This window comes from Sturnus vulgaris, chromosome 5 (genome assembly GCF_052056855.1).
Source record: "Sturnus vulgaris isolate bStuVul1 chromosome 5, bStuVul1.hap1, whole genome shotgun sequence".
NCBI lineage: Eukaryota > Metazoa > Chordata > Aves > Passeriformes > Sturnidae > Sturnus > Sturnus vulgaris.
In genome coordinates, this window is record NC_142247.1 from 67,772,371 (window position 1) to 67,791,134 (window position 18,764).

General features: G+C 42.9%; 1 protein-coding gene across 6 annotated transcripts in view; it reads left to right on the forward strand.

The window, feature by feature from the left end:
* Positions 1-7,865: 7,865 nt before the first annotated feature.
* Positions 7,866-18,764, forward strand: part of FRMD4A (FERM domain containing 4A) — a 357,641-nt gene continuing 346,742 nt past the window's right edge. The window contains exons 1-3 of one of the 6 annotated variants that reach the window (XM_088165906.1): positions 7,866-7,884; positions 8,451-8,522; positions 8,995-9,129. In XM_088165906.1, coding sequence (XP_088022032.1) covers positions 9,085-9,129 — 45 coding nt within the window. In that variant the 5' untranslated portion in view covers positions 7,866-7,884; positions 8,451-8,522; positions 8,995-9,084. Of the gene's footprint in view, positions 7,885-8,201; positions 8,717-8,743; positions 8,897-8,994; positions 9,130-18,764 lie in introns of those variants that run through there. The other 5 variants (XM_088165905.1, XM_088165904.1, XM_088165907.1 and 2 more) reach the window with 5 other exon arrangements.

Consider the following 18,764-nt stretch of genomic DNA (forward strand, 5'->3'; position numbering starts at 1 on the left):
TCATTTAGGAATCTGCAGTAGCCAGTGGAGAGAGCCCAGACTCTCCAGAGAATAGTCATCTCATTTGAAAATTAATAGGGTGTGTAACCTACCCTCTGGAGCTGTCCATTGACTGATGAGGAGGTTCTAATGGGTTATCTTTGGCTGGATGTCTTTACTCATAAATTGTTTTTACTAGGTTACGTGACTCCTGGGCTGAGGACAGAAGCTGAGAATAGACGGCTCTCAGTGACACTTGCATTCAGGTACATATTATTTGATTTAACCTGCCTGACTATCTGCCCTAAAGCAATATGCAGCAGAAGTCACTTTACTTAACATCCAGCCAAACAACACCAGAATGAAGTCCACACTGTGCAGAAGCTGTTCTGAGGCTGAAAGGCAGAGGCTCAGTGAGGAGAACAAAGAGGTTTCACAGAGGGAACATAGGTGGGCCTGAAGAAATGGACATACAGCTCCTTGTTGCATCACAGATTGTCCCTGAGGATGGAGGCAACACTTAGAGTGCTGCCCTTGACAGGACCCACAGGACTTGAGTTCAAAGTGTAGATTCTTCAGACCCTCACTTTCCAAGCATTGAAAACTGGTCCACTTGATGTGCTGAGGTTTTTACTAAAGAAATTTCAAAAGGTCAGCCATACCTTTCAGACCAAGGAGAGTGCATGAGGCAAAGATTGGAATTCCCAGACCCTCCAGCCACTAACTTATAGTAAAGGAAGCACTTATCCCTGTTTGTATCATGATTTTTTTTAATCAGACTTGGTTGGCCATAAAGATGGCTGCAATATATTAGTCTGAAAACATTTTTAAGAGCTGCCTGAGTGCATAATGAAATGCATTGAGTAAAAAAAGAATGTGAATGCTCACCGTCTTTCCCAAAGAAAGAGGAAATTGCATGATCTGTAGAAATATGAGGCACGGTGTAGCAAAGGTGTCAGGTCTCATCTGAAATAATGTAGATGCTGTTGGTCAGTGCTGTTCAGAGAAGATAAATCCTAGTTGATGTGGGTAGCAAAGGGTTTCTAATGGAAAGAGACATTATTTTCCTCAGCAGGCAGCTGGAAAACTCATAAAGGGCAAAACAAAAGCTCAGAAGAAATTTGGTTATCTCAAATGCATCTAGAGGGAAGTCATTAGGAGCTAGAGCTACTTCATTGAAATATATTGTCAGCACAAAAATTAAGCACTAGTTATCAATAAATGTAGATTGGAAGTTAAAAATGCACAGTAAAACAAACCTGAGAAGTTTTTTAGCTACACAGAGCTTGACTATAGAAGAACTAGCCTTGTTGATGAGAGCTCACTCACCCCAGGCTCTTTTAAATTAATACTATAATAAAAAGAAAAAAACTAAATTGGTTGAAAAGTGCTGTTTAATTTCATTAAATTCGCTTGCACAGGTGCACATTAGGTCAAGTAGCACAAGTAGAGCCCAACAGATCGTGCAACAGCACTGAGGAATGCATTTCCAGAAAACAAATATAACTGCAGCAGTGATGCACATTTGCAGACTCCACACCCTCTATTGGGACTCTTTGTTCAGCTGGACTCATGATATCTGAGTCTGCTGAGGCCATAATCTTGTAAATGTCAAATTAATATTAAACAATCATAATATGAAACCCAGACCTTTCAAATTGAGTAAGATGGTTATTGAATGTTAATTACTATGCCGCTATTAAGTCATACTTCGAGTTACGACATATTTATTTTTCTAGTTATTAACCTTCAGGGTTTTTAAAATTAGGATTGTCCCAGTGCACCATTAGTGTTGAGTTCTTGCATGCTAAATTAAATAGAATATAAGCTGGAAGAACATAGGAGGTCAGCTTTCTGAATACTTTAATGTTAGGTTTTTCTTTAATCTACATCTTTTCTTGCCAGAGGTCTAAATGCCACAGGCTATTTCATGAAGTAGAGGGAGTTTGGAGTTTCTCTGGAACTGGAGTCCTCTCCTGGCTTGCTTGGTATGGGGTGTGATAACTGGGTGGGGATGTGCTGGGGAATGGGTGATGGGAGATGCCAGGCATGATTGAATCTTCCCAGTTTAGGAGAGAAGTAGTTCATGTCCAAGGCTGCCCAGTCCCTGCTGAGCTCAGAGCAGAAGTGTGGTACTGATGGATGGGAGATGCAGGAGGTGAGGAGGTGCTACTGGGTGTCAGCTTCCTCTGCCAGAGCTCAGCAGGAAATATCAGGAGTTCAGCTGTCAAATACCAGGTGCAAGCTACCAGGATTCCTGAAATCTTGCACAGGCTGAAGGGGCATCTGGAAGACGGGAGTCTTTCTCATGTTGAGAAGCAGCAGAACCTCATCTCAAAGCTGAGAGAGGCAGTAGCACTGTGAGAGATGCCCTGTGCAAGGGCAGTGGGTCAGCTCAGGGTCCATTCACTGCTGCTGATGGGAAGCCACTCCACTTCCCACTCATATTTCTCATATGTGAACAGAGTCTGCTGCAGCAAACCAGACTCCTTACTACTGGGTTACCTCTCTGGGCACTCCAGATCTCATACTTACCTACAAGAGCTTCTTCTGGCCTTTTGAGGTTTCTTGTAAGTGGGCATTTTCTTGAAAGGCTGGGCATTGCCTTGTGGTTGGCATATGGGCAACAAGAAGCCTCAATTCTCTTCCCAGCCCAGGCAGCTTCTGCAAGGGGACTCTGATCTGATATTCTTTTTTTTTTTGCCAGGTGTCACCCGCACACTTGTGGAAGAGATGTGCAATGTTTTTTGCAAGGATTTTTGTACTCCAGTGGTAGTCACCATCATGAAGAAGTTTCTTCAGAGGGTCCAAGAAATATCCCAGCCTCTAGCTGTGGTGGTACATCAGGAAAATTTTGTGCAATCTCACTCTTGTCCATACAATAGATGATATTTCCAGAACTCCTTATTCCAAAGCAGTGTCTGTCAGAGCTAATTAGTGTTCAGACATAAGTCATCTGGAGAGTGAGACTGCTTAGCAATGAGCAGCCTGTGGGCTGCTTGCACAGCTCTACAGACAAATGATTCAGAGAGGTTCAATCAGGGAAGCTTTCAGCACTTGGATGGAGCCAGAGCCTCTGGTTTATATCACTCATGAGCAGCACTATTTTCTTAGTGAACATTTGCCAAGAAAAGCAAGGCAAGGGAAGTGTGCCAATCAGCAAATTAGAGATGAGTTTGAAATCAATCCTTCTCCTAGCTGGTGTCTTATTCTAGGTGTCCATCTAACCTGGATAGATTTCTAACAATATTTTCTGTAATATCTCCTCATTGAGGGAAGAAAGAAAAAGAAAGAAAGAAAGAAAGAAAGAAAGAAAGAAAGAAAGAAAGAAAGAAAGAAAGAAAGAAAGAAAGAAAGAAAGAAAGAAAGAAAGAAAGAAAGAAAGAAAGAAAGAAAGAAAGAAAGAAAGAAAGAAAGAAAGAAAGAAAGAAAGAAAGAAAGAAAGAAAGAAAGAAAGAAAGAAAGAAAGAAAGAAAGAAAGAAAGAAAGAAAGAAAGAAAGAAAGAAAGAAAGAAAGAAAGAAAGAAAGAAAGAAAGAAAGAAAGTATTTTCTCAAACACTTGATAGGGAGCCCTTCACTAAGTTCACCCTAAAGAGAGAATGGCAGTGGAGGAGGAGGCTGACCAGATACCTTCCCCCTCAGATATCTACACGTGGTGGCTTCATTTGGCCGTCTGCTGGCTCCAGGAATTACATTTCTCTTCCTATATGTTATTTCTTTGGCAGCCTGGAGAATCATCCTTGTCACTGCATTTCTAATTATCAAAAGCTTCTAAGAGAGTTTTCAGAAGGAATGGTCGCAGCCCTGCTGAGATCTGTTTGTGGGGCATGACAAGGGACTTTGAGAGCAATTGGGTTGATGGAAGGGAGCACAGGAAGGGGAGGAGAAAAGCAAATTCAGTAAGTTCCTTCCAGATCTTTCTTAAAGCCGAGTGAATAATTCACAATGAATAATTTACTTGTTGGCATCAGGCTTTTATCTTCTATGGGGATATGCTACAAGCAGAATGTAGGTCCTCACGTTTCTCTGTTTGAATTATATGAGTATTTTTTTGTGTAATTCTCTATAGCTTGGTTAAGCATCTTAGACTTCCAGCTTTGTTACTTTCTTGCAGATTGTTGTAGGAAGTAGTTCCTCCTTTGTGGATTAAAGAAGCACTTCTGTCATGGCCATTCATCATGCAAATTTTATTTCTGTGACTAACACATACTTGAAAATAATCATTGAAGTTCCAGTAAATAGTTTAGATGCATGAGGAACACATGAATGGGCAAAGGAAATTCAATAGAATCAGACATCTTTTCATACTCTTACACCATGTATTCTTTTCATACCACTGAAAGCTCATAGATCTTTAAATTTAAGGTTAAATATTTACAAGCATGGCATGAAATTTGATATATCTCGAGTTCCAGTGCTTGTTGGGCTCTCCATTGATTTCTTTACAAATTTACAAATCCAGGATTTGTAATTGTCATGTGAATGGCTGTGATTCTGGTCTTGTCATTGCTTACGGTACTATCCTCAACATTTATGTACTATTTTCATGTCAAAACAGTGGCAGGACTTGCTTTATTAACTCTTCTTAAGTTGAGGTAAGGGCTTTAACTCCTCTTGATAAAATAATTTTTTCTGCATATGCCTTTGCTGAAACAAGAGGCCTCCTGGCACTTGTCATATAACGAGACAACATTTCACTCAAACACACATCTGTGATGCAAGAAGGCAAATCAAAATTCTTAACAGGATTTTGTTCTCTCACAAATGTCACAGCTGACTGGAAGGACAACTTTGACTTTGAGTGTTTAAACATATATGGTAGCAGTACTTGAGACATTTACTTTCACTGAAAAATAGAGCCCCTATTTGCTCACTGAAGAAAAAAAAAACAGGAAAGAATAAGAAATAGGAGCTCTGTACCAGATGGAATTAAATACAATCATGCAATTAACTCTGAACTCTGTCTTGCTTTTATTCTTACCTTTAGTAACACCTTCTCAGTCTCCTGTTGAGGACAGCAGGGGTCTATCAGTTTCTGGATATCCATGAAGAGGCAGCATAATGTGCTTCTAGAAGAGGGTTTTCCTATCATATTCCATTACCAGAACCTCAAGTTATGTGCCCAGCAACCACCAGCTCTAACAAAGGTGACCCACCATGACATTGCATATCTATGCTTATTTATCCCTGTCAAAGTTCTACCAGTGATAACACTGGAATTGGAGGACATGTCTATATATAAATCATTCTGCAAGTGCTTTGTGTCTTCTTACTGGTATCAATTTTCCTATTAATCCAGAGGCTGCTGTAATATTTTTTCTTTGAGTGATTGTAAGCAGCTACTTTGTTGACCAATTGTAGGAGCTATTTATCTTAAAATACAGGGGGAGAAAAAGAAGACATCTAATCAATTCTTTTGCTAAGGTCTCAGAATCATGGAGCAGAGAAACACAGAATTGATGAGGTTGGAAAAGACCTCTGAGATCATCAAGTCTATCCTATGACCAAACACCACCTTGTCAACCAGACCATGGCACTGAGTGCCACACCCAGGCTTTCATTAAACACCTCCAGGGGTGGTGACTCCACCACCTCCCTGGCTAGCCTTTTCCCATGTCTAATTACCCTTTGTGTGAAGAAATTCTTACTAGGGTTCAATACAAACCTTCCCTGGAACAGCTTGAGGCCATGTCTTCTCATCCTGTTTCTGATTTCCTGGGAACAGATCCTGACCCCCACCTGCTACACCCTCCTGTCAGGAACATTAAGGTCACCCCTGAGCCTTTTTTTTTCTCCAGGATAAACAACCCAGCTCCCTCAGCTGCTCTTCACAGGACTCCAAACCCTTCCCCAGCTCCATTGCCCTTCTCTAATCCCTCTCCAGCACCTCTGTCCTTCCTGAATTGAGGGACCCAGAACTGGGCACAGCACTCGAGGTGTGGCCTCAATGTCATAGTTTTAGTCCTTGAAACAAAATCACAAGTCTGTAGTTTTACCTGTCTATCCATCAAGTTCCTTTAAATGTTTTTCTTCTTGTCTCTTGACAGCCTGCAGTGAATAATGAGCTATGTTTTTCCTCTTGTGCTACAGAATCTATTCATGTAAATAGTAGAAAATGGCTGAGCTGTAGGTGAGTTTGCAAATGTACCTTGAAGCCATAGATCATATACTTGTATGCAGATAGCTCCCTACAGATGATCATTACTCTGAGACTTGCAGAGCTCAGGAAAAACCTAGAATTTTCTCAAGGACACCACAAATCATAACTAGCTCCTGGTGTTTGACGAATTTTACCCTGCTCAACTGTGGACTGAATTCAGGAGTTAGAGATGGAAGAACCATCCACACTTCCAGCTTCTTCATTTGAGTCCAAAAATGTAGGAATAGGCTGTTTCCTTAAAATCCCTTGGCAAAGGAGAAACCTTGCTTGTCAAACTCGAGAGCTACTGAACACGTCATTTCTGCAGTCCCCTCCTTACAGAACTTCTGATTGGGTTAGTGTAGGGGGGAAATGCAATAGCCTTGGGGTATTTGTCATGGTGCTGTTGAAATAGATTTAGTTACATATTTTATAATCTGATGCCTTGGGACATTTTGAGGCATACTTCAAAACTTACCTTAATCTTTTATTATGTATATTTTCCCCTTTCAAGAGACATTTAAGTAGCCTGTTTCTCCACTCCATGCAAAAGCCAAGAAGCTGTTTATCTTCAGGGATGAAGACAAATCTCTTAGGAGGGTGGGAGCAGATCACATTGTGTCACAGCTCATATTTCAGATGGTTGTGAGGAAAGGGTGACCCACTGCAGAGAGCCACGATGGGCCCTGTGATTAAAAAATGCCTTGAATTTGTCTCAGCTCTTTGGTGGGTTGAAACAACTGGCTGAAGGATAGAGCTCCCTGATGCTTGGGTACCTTTGTGGATTTAAGGAAGGTGGGCCTCTGTTCTCTCTCAGTGGACATGACTTACACACAAGGAATGGTGACGAGCATAGCTGCTGGCACGTGTGTGATCACAGGAGCTGCATTCATGGCAGGGAAAAAGGTCAGGTCTCAGAAAGAATTCAGTAAATGCCACCTCCAGGTGTAGGACAAAGGACTTTCCTTGAGTGTTGGTGTCTGTGACCCAAAACTAAGGAGAGAGGATCCCAGACAATGCCTTCTTGTGTTTAGACTACCTTTTAAGAGGTGACCTCTTTGTGCACAAGTGGCTTCCCCCTCCCACACCTCTTGGTGGAAAACATGCTGGGACAGGCAAGCCCTTGCCATCACCATCCAGGCTTGGTGACACAGCTTGTGGGGAGAGGAGTGGATTTCCCTGATCTGTGGATTTAAATGAAACAAACCAAATTTCCCTATCTGTCACATGCCCCACAGGAAGAGGGAGGTATGGCTATGCCACAGATGTCCTGGATGACCCTCCTAGGGCAATGTCTGCCTTCCCCAGGTGATGAATGTGTTCCCTTTGCTAAAACATAGTGAAAGGTGATCAAGAGAGTTTGGGCAAACAAGGACTCCAGAGCTGTACATGCCAGAGCTGACCTGCCAGATGTAACTTCCAGAACACAGGGAAGGATTTCTGCTGCCTTCATAGAGACAGTAATTTGATTCTCTTTTCTATCCTGGTGCCAATTTCTATAAAAGTTGCAGGAATGACATGTGTCAGAGAATTCAACACTGGCTGAATTTGTCTGAAACTTTTAATTGGGTTCCAAAATCACGGCGCGGGGGGAGGGAGGGGAGTGTGCACGTGGGAGTTGGAAGATGAACAGACATTGTCATTAGATGGAGCCTAACATTTTAGGAAATGAAGCCAAAATTCTGCTTTTTCAGAGAGGTGATATGAATGCTGACACACTGAAATCCAGGAGGCTCCTGAGCCCCACAAAACAGGGTTCTGGCAGGTCTGTCGGGGCACACCTGCTTTAGAGGACCGGCCTTCCCACCAGGATGCTCTGTTTATTTTTAAAGGCTTTCAAGAGCCATCTTCCATTTACACCTGACATTTAAACAAGGGGCTTATTTTCAGGGCTAATTTGTCTCAGTGCCTTAAGCAGCCACATTTCCATGATTAGCCCCCCGAGCCGCGGGAGCTGTGCGGGGATTGCAGCGCGTCCTTCCCTGGGAAGGGAAGGGATGAGAAGGGAAGGGATGGAAGGGAAAGGGAAGGGGGGGCTGCCTGGCTGCCGTCTCCATGCGGTACAGGCAGCGTGATCAGAGCGCTAACACAACAGCCTGTGTAATTACATGTTTCTGGGAAGTGTGTTAGCTCCATGGGGAGCTGAGTCCATTTGGAGGGGAGGAGGAGGAGGAGGAAGAGACTTTCTTTGGGGGGAGGGGGTAAGGTGAAAAGGGTCACTGAGTAACCCAGCTCTCTCTCGAATATGATAAAGGTAATTGTTGCTCTCAAGTGAGCACCGGGTGCTTCCTGGCTCTGGCTGCTCTCATTGCTCATGTCTGTGTTGTGCAGGCGTCTGCTCTCCCGAGCAGGGGAAGCAGGGCTTTGCCAGAAGAGAGAAGAGGTTTGACCCTGTTGGAAGCGGTACGTGGCGATATTTGACGTTGTTTCTGCGCTAGCATCACCAGGGCAGGGAGGAAGATGCAGAGTCAGGGGCACGGCACTCCTGTGCTACCTGGGATTTATTTAGGCGGAGTAAGGAACATGGCAATTAAGAGCAATTAATTACAGTCCGCGAGCTGGGGCAGGGGGAGGATGGCTTGGACCTGACCTGTCATGTAGGTGTTTGATACATGTCCTATGCTGCTGCTGCTGCTTTCTGTGGTGGCGTGCGCCTGAGCTTTAAATATCCTGCAGTTCCCGATATCTTGTTTCTCCAGCCGGCACTCTGTTTCATTTTCCTCTTCTCTCTAGTGTAAAATTTGGCCTAGCTTAAGCTTCTTTCCCTGGCTGTGAAGGTTATTTCCTTCCCTCCTCTCCTCCCCACCCCCTCATCCATCCTCTCCTCCTCTTGCAAATGCTCTCCGACCCTGATTTGGGGTTTGTCTCCCTGCAGTTAGCTGTGGGCTCTGTGGATGCTTGGCTGTGACGGAGGGCCGAGGGCTGACCAAGTCGTGGGGAGGATTTGGATGTAGGCAGAGAGGAGATGGCTGTGCAGCGTGCTCCCGAATCTGCTCTGAGCTTGCTGATGGTAAGTGCTTGCTGAAATCCATTTGGGAAAGGGGGGTGGGCGAGGGGAGCTGCACTGCATGGATTCAGGGCTCCAAATCCACGGGAGGATTTTGTGTGTGAGTCGGTGCTTGGCTTTTACAGGTCCCAGGGAACTTTGCAAAAGGCTCATCTGGGGCTTGCATGGAGACATTCCTCCCACGATGGGTTTTAGCACATCTGGACCAATGCTCGAGGCAGGATTTTGAAGTCACCTTCCCGGCACAGCTGGCACTCGTGTTCGGGGTTTATCCTGAGCAGCAGATTTCATTTTGTTCATTAAATATGTGTCTTGAATTCTCACGTCCTCCTGCTTTTGCCCTTGCTGATTGTGAGAAAACTTAAAAGAGGAGAGGGGGAGCTTGGTTTCTCTGCTGGTCGGGAGGCATGTTGTTAGCTGAGACCAGGCTCAGCTGTGGGATCACTTTGGGGAATGGTCCTCTAATGCAGTGAATCGCCATTCGACTTGCTGCAGAGTGTGTCAGATCTCCTACTGACTGCAGACCACAGGCTAATGACTGCTGTTTATCCGAGCTATTTGCTACAACATGTTGAGCCACTGACCTACTTCTGAAAGTTCTGCATATTTATAATATTTTAAAGAAGATTATTTAGCAGAACACGTGGCCGACTCTAGAAACATACCAGTGTCCTGCCGCAATTAAAATAAACCTTTTTGGTTGGGTATTAGAGAGTTAGCTTTACTGATTTTATTTTTTTTTTCCTCTCTGGTACTTCTGTTGCCATTTTCTGTACAGCAGCATCAGAGATGTTTTAGTGTAAGATCTCTGCTGGATGTTTTTCTACCTAAATGCCACTGTAACATTTCTGCTGGAGAGTTGTTATAAGTGGCATGTGTGTGTGCACATGTGCGTGAGAATGCATAGATACATAAGCATTATATACATATTTATATAATTATTGTCATTACTGCTGATCTCTCTCTGATTGCATTGGGAAATGGTCTCTAGCACTCAGAGACATGATGAGTTTAGTAAAGGGAATGCTGCAGGATAAGAGCCCTGCAGTGCCTAAGGTTGTTAACAAAGGTCAAGTTGAGAAAAGCAAATTTTATGTCCATTACTCAAAATGCTAAACACGCTATTAAACCTCTGCATGGTTTGTTTTATATTTGTCAGTGACTGACTTGCTGTGTAAGCTCATTTTATTTCCCCTTGCTTACCTCCGGCCTTCCTGGCTTTTTAAACGACCTCTTTCTAATTTCTCTTTCAAAAGTAAATTGATGAGTGTCTGTAACCCCTGTGTCATTGTTTGGGCTCTATATGCTTTTAGTTTCAGCACCCTCTGAATTCTTGAGTTAAACCTCTCTTTCCTCAATCTCTGTATTCCTTGAACAGACCTTGTCAAACTTCGGTGCAGTGCCAAGCTGTCAGCAAATTTTCTCTTCTAAAATGTGGCTTTCTGTGGCTACATGGCCTTGCCCTGGTTGTTATTTTTAGGTGTGCTGGGTGTTTCTACAGCTCTGGCCTGTAACCAGGACTCCTTGTGTCTCCACCTTGGGCACAGACCCAGGTGGATAGGCTGGTTTGGGTTGGGTTGGGGGTCCACAGCCAAAGGGGTTCCTGCCTTTGACCCTGTGGATGGCTGGGGGTGGTAGGGGTGGAGATGAATTTCTGGGTCGAGAATGAGTTCTTGTAAGGATGGACTCTGCTCCAGGATGATCAGGTAATAGAGTTTGGTGATTTGCTATGGAAAATGCTGCACTTTTCAAACTGCTTCTTTTGCCTTGGATTTTTCTTGGGTTTTGAATCAGCTTAGGTGTTAACTATAAAAACCTCATCCTTTCCCCTCTGCTTTGCCTTGGCTTTGATTGCATGCTTGAGCAGGCTACCCTTGAATCAATAATAAATTCTTGCATAATTCATCCCACAATTAGCAGCTATAATGGCATCTCTTCTAAAACTGCCACCCTCCAGAGATTCAAAGATTAGATGTCTTTGAGAAGTCCACAGAAGTAGATTTTAATACTTCAATGAGAATTCTCCAGTGAGAGAGTTTTCTTTTAGCACTGGGAAGTATTTCAGTACTGCATTTCCCCTGCAATAGGATGCAGAATGTGCATCCAACCATCCACTTTTCATGAGACATAGTCAGCAGCAGCATTTGGCAGCGCTGCATCATAGTCTGAAAATATCTCCTTCTCAATGGGGTACCACAGAGCACTTTGTGCTGCAAATAAAGAAACCAAGGTACAGAGCCATTAATTGCCTTTCCTGGAATTTGATGCACTGAGTGAGTGATCCAAATCAGTTTTCTCATCCCAAAATAATTTCTGGTCGATGCAGAAAGATGGACATCTCTGGAGTGTGGGGTTTCTTTCCTACAGAAGGACCATTCACAGGACATGGCTATCTAGCACCAGTATGCCCCAGTAGAAGGCCACTCACTGGACCAGGTGGCACTTCAGGGTGCCAGCTGTGCTGACAGCTCATGACACACCTGTGTCCAGTAAATACTACCCAGGACATGGTGTTGGTGTGGCCCAGAGCAGCTCTCAGTTGCACATTTCTTGTTCAGCCATTATCTCATTACACCTGCAGTCTCAGGTAGACAGATTCCACTTCTCTTTAGTAAAAAAAAAGAAAAAAAAAAAAAAGGCTCTATAATTAATTAATCTAAATTGAATTTTAAAAAAAATTATATTATTTTCTAGCCAGTTCAATACTCTGATTTTTTCCCCCCTGTTTATAGTGATTATTTCTTCTTCTTTTTTTTTTTTTTTTTTTTTTTTTCTCCCCCAGACCAGGGAAAAGGCTCAATGAAGAAGAATTTCAGTCTTAAACATATATTTCCCTAAAATAAAGATACTGTTTTCATATAAAGACTACAGTCTGCAAAAATAAGTTGTCCACTCTGGTAAATATCTTGTACTACAAATGACCCTGGAATGTGCTTGGTCTGCAGGACTCCTGCCTCTACCTTGCTCCAGAAATCACAGGAGATGAGGGATGTTGCCTGGTTCAGCATGAAGGAAATTGGGCAGAACTGTGCCCAAAGTGACTCTGCCTGTGGCACTCTCAAATCATTCAAACAACTTCCTCAGCTTCTGTGAATCCAGAGAGGGGAGCATCTAAGCATGAAATAGCAAATACCATGTCTTGTTAGGACTGATAACACCTGCTGTGTTAAGATCATTAATACTGATGGGAGTGATACCAATAGGTTTTTATGTCTGTCTTATTAGTATATTGTAAAATTTTAAAGCTGCAGACATATTGACTGCACATATTTTAACAGCACAATAAGTTATGATGCCTGGTGTCTCCAGAGACAGCATTACTGCATCTCCTGAAAATACCTCTTAGGGACTTGACTTTCAAACTATTCTAGGTCATAACACTAACACTAATTAATCTGTGTTAAGTGACAACAGAGGTTCCTGTGAACAACATCTATAGCTCAATGTTTACCAATTAATCTAAAATAGTAGGGAAGAGAAGCACAGTTCTCTGCAGTAGAGCTCCAGCTTCTAGCTTCAGCTAGCTGCTCTCACCCTCTCCATCAAGATGAAGTTTTTCCCTATTTATAATCTAACTTTACTCTTTCTGGTCTCTGGCAAATACTTTCCTTGAAGAAATAACAATATAACATTAGAACATAAATACACTTGTAAATTAATGGTAACTGCTTGTGTTTGGAGGAGCATCATTAATTTCTGTGTGATGCTTTCATGTGGTAAAATTCATTATTTTGGGTCTGAGTTACATCCAAGCTGAGGCTGGAATAGAGGTGTGTTCATGTAAGATTTCCTAAGCAACCTTCATTACATGGGATTTGTTTATCTCTGTAGTTCAAAGAGGAAAAGGCCAGCAGGGAATTTGGAGCTTTAACTCGGTCTGGGGTGTTCACAATGCCCAGGATGAAGAGGGAGAAATTGGGCGGCCAGTGCAGTATTGAGGCTGCTGACCTTGGTGTTTCCTTTTTCTGCTGGGAGGCAGACCCCTGCAACAGAAAGATGTGAAAACTGCTATGCTTCTAAATTGCTTCAGAAATAATTGGCATCAGAGTGTCATTGTCCACTGAAAATCCCAGATTTCTGATGTGATTCCAGTACTCCTTTTTAAGAAGGCTCTCCTGAATCATCCTTCCATCCCTCATGCAAAGCTACATTGGGGTCCTCAAAACAATGTGAACCTCCTTGATCTCATAATTTTTCTGGAGTGTAGCAATGAGCTCTACAGAATTGCTCTTAAACCACACTCCAAGATTTAATTGTATCCTTACTAAACCCTATGAGGGCCATGCTCTGCTTGACTTGACAACATTCCAGATATTCCATAAATTATTTCATACGTTTAACTGCTACGTTTCGTGTCTGAAGTCTCCCCTTGTGAAGACAAATTTGGTAACTAAAATGATATAGGGCTTCCAAGCCCCATTTAGACCTAGGACTGCTCCCTCCCCCTATAAAGCTGTGATCTGTCCCCCTCAAACAGACTGCAGCAGCACAGCTCAGCTTGGAGGATCATATTAAAACCTTTGGGAGCAGCAAGGTTACAGTGGAAGGATGAGGTCATTTTCTGCCTCTCTCATCTCAGGCTTAAATTATTTCTGTGTTGACAGTGTGCAAAAGCCCTCGACATTCAAACCTCCTTGCTGCAACCTCACCTACAGACCACGCTGCCCTGGAAGGTCAATGCTTGGCATCTCTTTCCACGGAAACAAAACTCATTCCTTGCTTTCCGTGGAGTGGTGGGGAGGTTAATGCAGCTGATCCCAGCTGATGCTGAGGCAGGGTGATGTGTCAGCAGTGCATGACTGATACACACTGCCCTGGGTGTGAGCAGCAATGGCTCAATGCTTGGCAATGAACAGCATCCTTCCCCCAGGGTCCTGCTGCGCCGCTGACATCTGGCCCTCTCCAGCTTCATGCCCAAAATGAGGTCTGTGGGGACACTTGCACAGCAAGGGGAGGTGATTATGCAGCCCTCTCCGTGCTACTTTCACAGATATTTCCACCGTGCAGGTGCGTGGGCTCCACCCATGGCCTTGCCAGAAGGTCTGGCTGGGAGATGCTGATGTGCCGCGGCACATGGAGGTCGCTGGGGAGGATCCGTGTGCCAGGGATCTCCTTCCTCCCCGGCTCTGCCCTTGCCCCAGCCAGGCAGTAATTTCCTAATGGGCTTCACGAGCAGCAGTAGCTGAGCTGTGCTGGTTGCTCGTTCAGAGGATGGGATGAGAGTAGCAAATCCCTGCTCGGTGCCGTGTGGCTGTGGCTACCCTGGACTGGGAATTTAGCCATTTCTTGTTGGTAATTTCCCCTGTAGACTGAATTATTTCTGAACTTTACTGTTTGCCTTTGTAAACTTGCAGTAAGTCTTCAAACACAGTGATTTAATTCAGCTAAATGAGATTAAACACTCCCTGGGATTACTCTTGGCTTCCCTGTGGTGGATGTCACCTTTTAGCCATCTGAGCTGCATGACTATAAAATTGTTATCCTCCCATTCTGCTCTAGTGCATGCCATCAATTTTCTTTTCCCTGTCCCTCTGCTTGAGCATGCCATTAAAGAAGCCAACCATAATGTTTGCAGATCTGAATTCTCACATTTATTACTATGCCTTGAAAAAAGAGTAAGAGGGATTACTGGTTTATCTCTTTTTTTTTTTTTTTATTATGTATATGGCTTTTGCTTTGTATTCTAGCTTTTCATTCGGAATGACTGATAAAATTATCTCATCAGAGATTTGGCCATTGATTTTATTTTTTTTCCCAATGCTATAGAGTATTGCTATTTGTAGAAGAGAATTAGCAGGCACTTGAGTAAATGATCATTATGATTAATTGGAGCATTTCTACAACTAGAAGAAAAGTAACATGCTAACAAGTTGAAAAGATCTCTAAATAAGTCAACCTCTTTTGACAAAATAAAAAAGAATCATATCACTTTGGCTTTTCAAAAATCAAGGCATTGAAAAACTTGACTGATATCCCTAAACTAAAATAAAATGTTAAAAATGCTATAATTGCCCTATTAAAGAAGCAAGGTTATGAATAGCTATTAATACATGAGAAGGACTTGTGACATTGGAAAATTGCAATTTTTCCCATTCTTTGCCTTCTGGTTACGAATGTCATACTTCTGTAATTACTGTACTCATAATTTTCAGCCTGGCAATGATCCAGCCTGCTGACAGGCTAATGTGGTTAGCACATCAGAGATGTACAGAAGTCCCATGTGGATCCTCCCTCGATACATCCCAGAAAATGCAGGTTTTTGTGATGTGGTACCCAAAGCTGCTGTGCTCAGGTGGCCAGTCCTGCCAGCACCAGCAGAGGCTGCTTTGTGTCGTGTGCCTTGCTGAAAACAAAAGCCACCACAGTTGGTGGCTGACTCCCCCACCAAAGTCTGGTTGGGAGGGTCAGTCAGAGAGACTGGGTGGAGGTTTGGGCTTTCACCAGCCAGAACACTGTTCCCAGCTCTCCAAAACCACCACAAAGGCTGCCAGGGAATGTCTTTCCATCTTTGCCATCGTTGGCAAACCTTGGGTAAACACCTCCCTGTGCTCCTGCAGACAGATACATACATTTTGCCCTCACGTGTCTTAATTCTTTCTGCTTTTAACTACCAGCAAGCACAGAAACTTGCAGAAGTGCATTGAAATCAGCCATTTCACAAAGGGGTTTTAATGGCACTGAGATTCAGGCTAAGCTGAATCCATCATCCATTTCAAGGGAGATGAATTTTCTTGTTTAAATGAATTCTTGTGCTGGCCTGAAACTGCAGCTCTCAAAGCATGTGATCAAAGTTCCTGCTTGCTTTTTTGAAGGGTCTTATCATATTAGGGAGTCCTGCTCAGAGCCCTGTTAGCACACACTTGTCCAGCAGCAATGCCTGAGACCAGGTCTTGATGGAAGGCACCGAGATACCAGTGCTCCTTGAGAAGCCTCCCAGGCACAAAGACACCCACAGAGTGCCTGTATTTCATGGAAACAAAAGCCACAGTGAATGCCAGAAACATTTTTACAGGCATGGATCTACAGGCACAGTCTGATCAGCTTTGTGCATCCTTCATGGGATTGAAGCTGGTAATTCCCAAATTAAAGCCAGCAAATACTAGAGCTAGCTCTAATGCCCAGCCTTAGCCTTTCAGGTCCCCAAAAACCTAGTGATAGTGTTGGAATACAAGCAACTGACCATCAACAAGGGTGCTTGAGCCCACAGTGCTTGGTTTTCAGGGCATTTTGCAAAAGCCTTGCTGAAACAATAAAATATAATGAATGAACATAGACTGGGAGAGCACAAATCTGGGTGCAAAAATAATCTCCCCCAATATCTTTGTAAATCTGTTGCAAGGATATTGAGGCACCACAAAATTTACTAAAAGCAGGATATCCCTTCCTGTCCTTACTCCAACACACTCTGGAGTGTGGGAACCACCTCTTGCCAGTGAAGGGATGTTCTCTGCAGTGTGCCCCTCACTGTTCTCCCTTCTCTCAATCCATTTACAACCATCAGAGAGATGAAAATTATTTTTGGGGAGGCTTTTCTAGTACAGGAGCAGAATTCACACAGAGCCTTGCTCCACAATATTTTTCTGTCTGTGGGCAGGCTGTGATAATCCTTGTACTGTGAGACACTCGGCTTTGGCTCCCCATAATTCGTGCAAAGTTAATGGAGGAGTGTTGTAGAACATATGTTTGGCTTAATATAGGTTCAAGGGGTTTTTTAGTCTAATACACTAAAATAAAATCCAGGACACCTTCACAGTAAATAAGACTGACAAATTTTTCATTTTTTAATAATATGAGGCTAATTGAGCCACAGTGGTCAGAGCACATTGTATTTCCTGGTAATTAATTGCTGGCTGCAATAGTTGACTGCATAAAACTATGCCTCGGGCCATTAACCCCAGGTCGTTAGTACTCAAGGAAATGTCTAGTGAAGGTCATTATTACTGCTGCTATATAAGCTATTGTAATGGAAAAGACTTGGCATGAGCTTTTCAAGAACCCATTTTCCCTGTTCTGGTCTCATTTCAGAGATCTGGGTGCAAAGGCTGTTCCCAATTAGTCTGCCTTTACATTCATTTTCGGGGGTTAGAGTTTGTCCACTTTTGTAAAACCAGAAATAAATTAATTAGAGTGTTTGGGAGGTTGCTCATTTAGCTTTATGTGGCCTGAAATGTTGCCCTCCCCAAAAGATTGACACAGGTTTGTGCTGTCAGTCCCAGGGGGAGGGACAAGGACCGAGTGAAAAGCCAACAAATCCCTTGTGTTGGCTTCTTTAGCAGCAAGGCACAGACTCTGGGTGGGTGGCTGTGGGACAAATGGGGAAATTGTTGCACCTTGTGGAACCTCTGGTGTTTGTGTCCTGATATCTCTGCTCTGGATTGGGTTTCCAAGGTTTTGTTGATGGACCAAAATCAGCCATCTCATGTAAAGCAGCCTTTCTTTTGCTTATCCTGACACGTCTGGAAGGGCTTCCAGCTCCCAGATCAAGAAAGAGCTATAGGGACATTTGTGTTTGTGCTGTCCCTCAAACTGCTCTGTAGGTCAGAGTCCCCAGAGCAGCAGAATGATATTGCTACTGAAAACTGAAGATAGAAAACCACAGTTGTGAGGATTAATTTATTTCCCCCCAGTGTAGTTGAGAATTCCTTTTTTGTTGTTGTTGTTGTTCAAGACAAAGTGTTAATGGAACAAAAAAATAATGAGAAGCAGTTTTTTGTACTTTGCTTTAACAAGTTATTAGTAACAATAGCACTTATTTACTACCTTAAAAACAGTTAAACAGTTTTATGTTGAATGCTGTTTTCTCTAATCATGTGTTTAAAATGGGGTGAGTATTTTGCACAAACCAAAGTCCTTGAATCAATATTATGAGACTGCTGGGTCTAATGACATTGTGAGGAAGCACTTCAGCTCTAAATAGACAAAATTACAGATTGCAGAAGATATAGTGATGGCACAAGAAAAAAGATGGGGGAATTTTATAGTCTGCTGATGTTCTTAGCTGTGTTTCGTTTTTTTCTTCCCCAGTTCAAAATGTTGGTTTGGAGTCAGGAGTTAAATAAATGATATAAAGAGACCTATTTTGCCCTCTTGATCAGTACAGAAACTTCTTTTGTCACCATCCTTATATAAGCAAAGGCCTACTTGTTCAGAGTCCCTGCTGATGGAATTCCTCTCTTCAACTCTCTTCCTCTGGATCTAATATAATTCACTGTCTTGGAAGAAATAATAAACTAACCATATTGCTTACACTGGTTTCAACACAAATGTTTTTGTGTTATGGGAATATTTTGAGCTATTCTTCCATCAAAGCTGTGCTACTAGACTTCATTGGTCAGGCAGGGCTTAGGTCAGGGAGTTTCTGATTTTTGGATGTCCCACTTTAATTTGAAGATAAGAATCATCCATATGAAGTTTCTGTGAAAGCTTTGATACATCAATAGGAATGAAACCATAGCTGCCAAGTCCAGAGGTGCCTGGTTTCTTGGACGTGGATCCTGTTTTGAGTGTTCCTGTTTGGTTTGTCTCTGTTTAGGGATTACCCTTCCCAAATACAGGTTTTAAGATTAACTTCCTAAACTTCTTCCAAGAAAATGTATACTTGCTCACATTGCAAATAAAATGTGTCTGCTGTGGCTAAC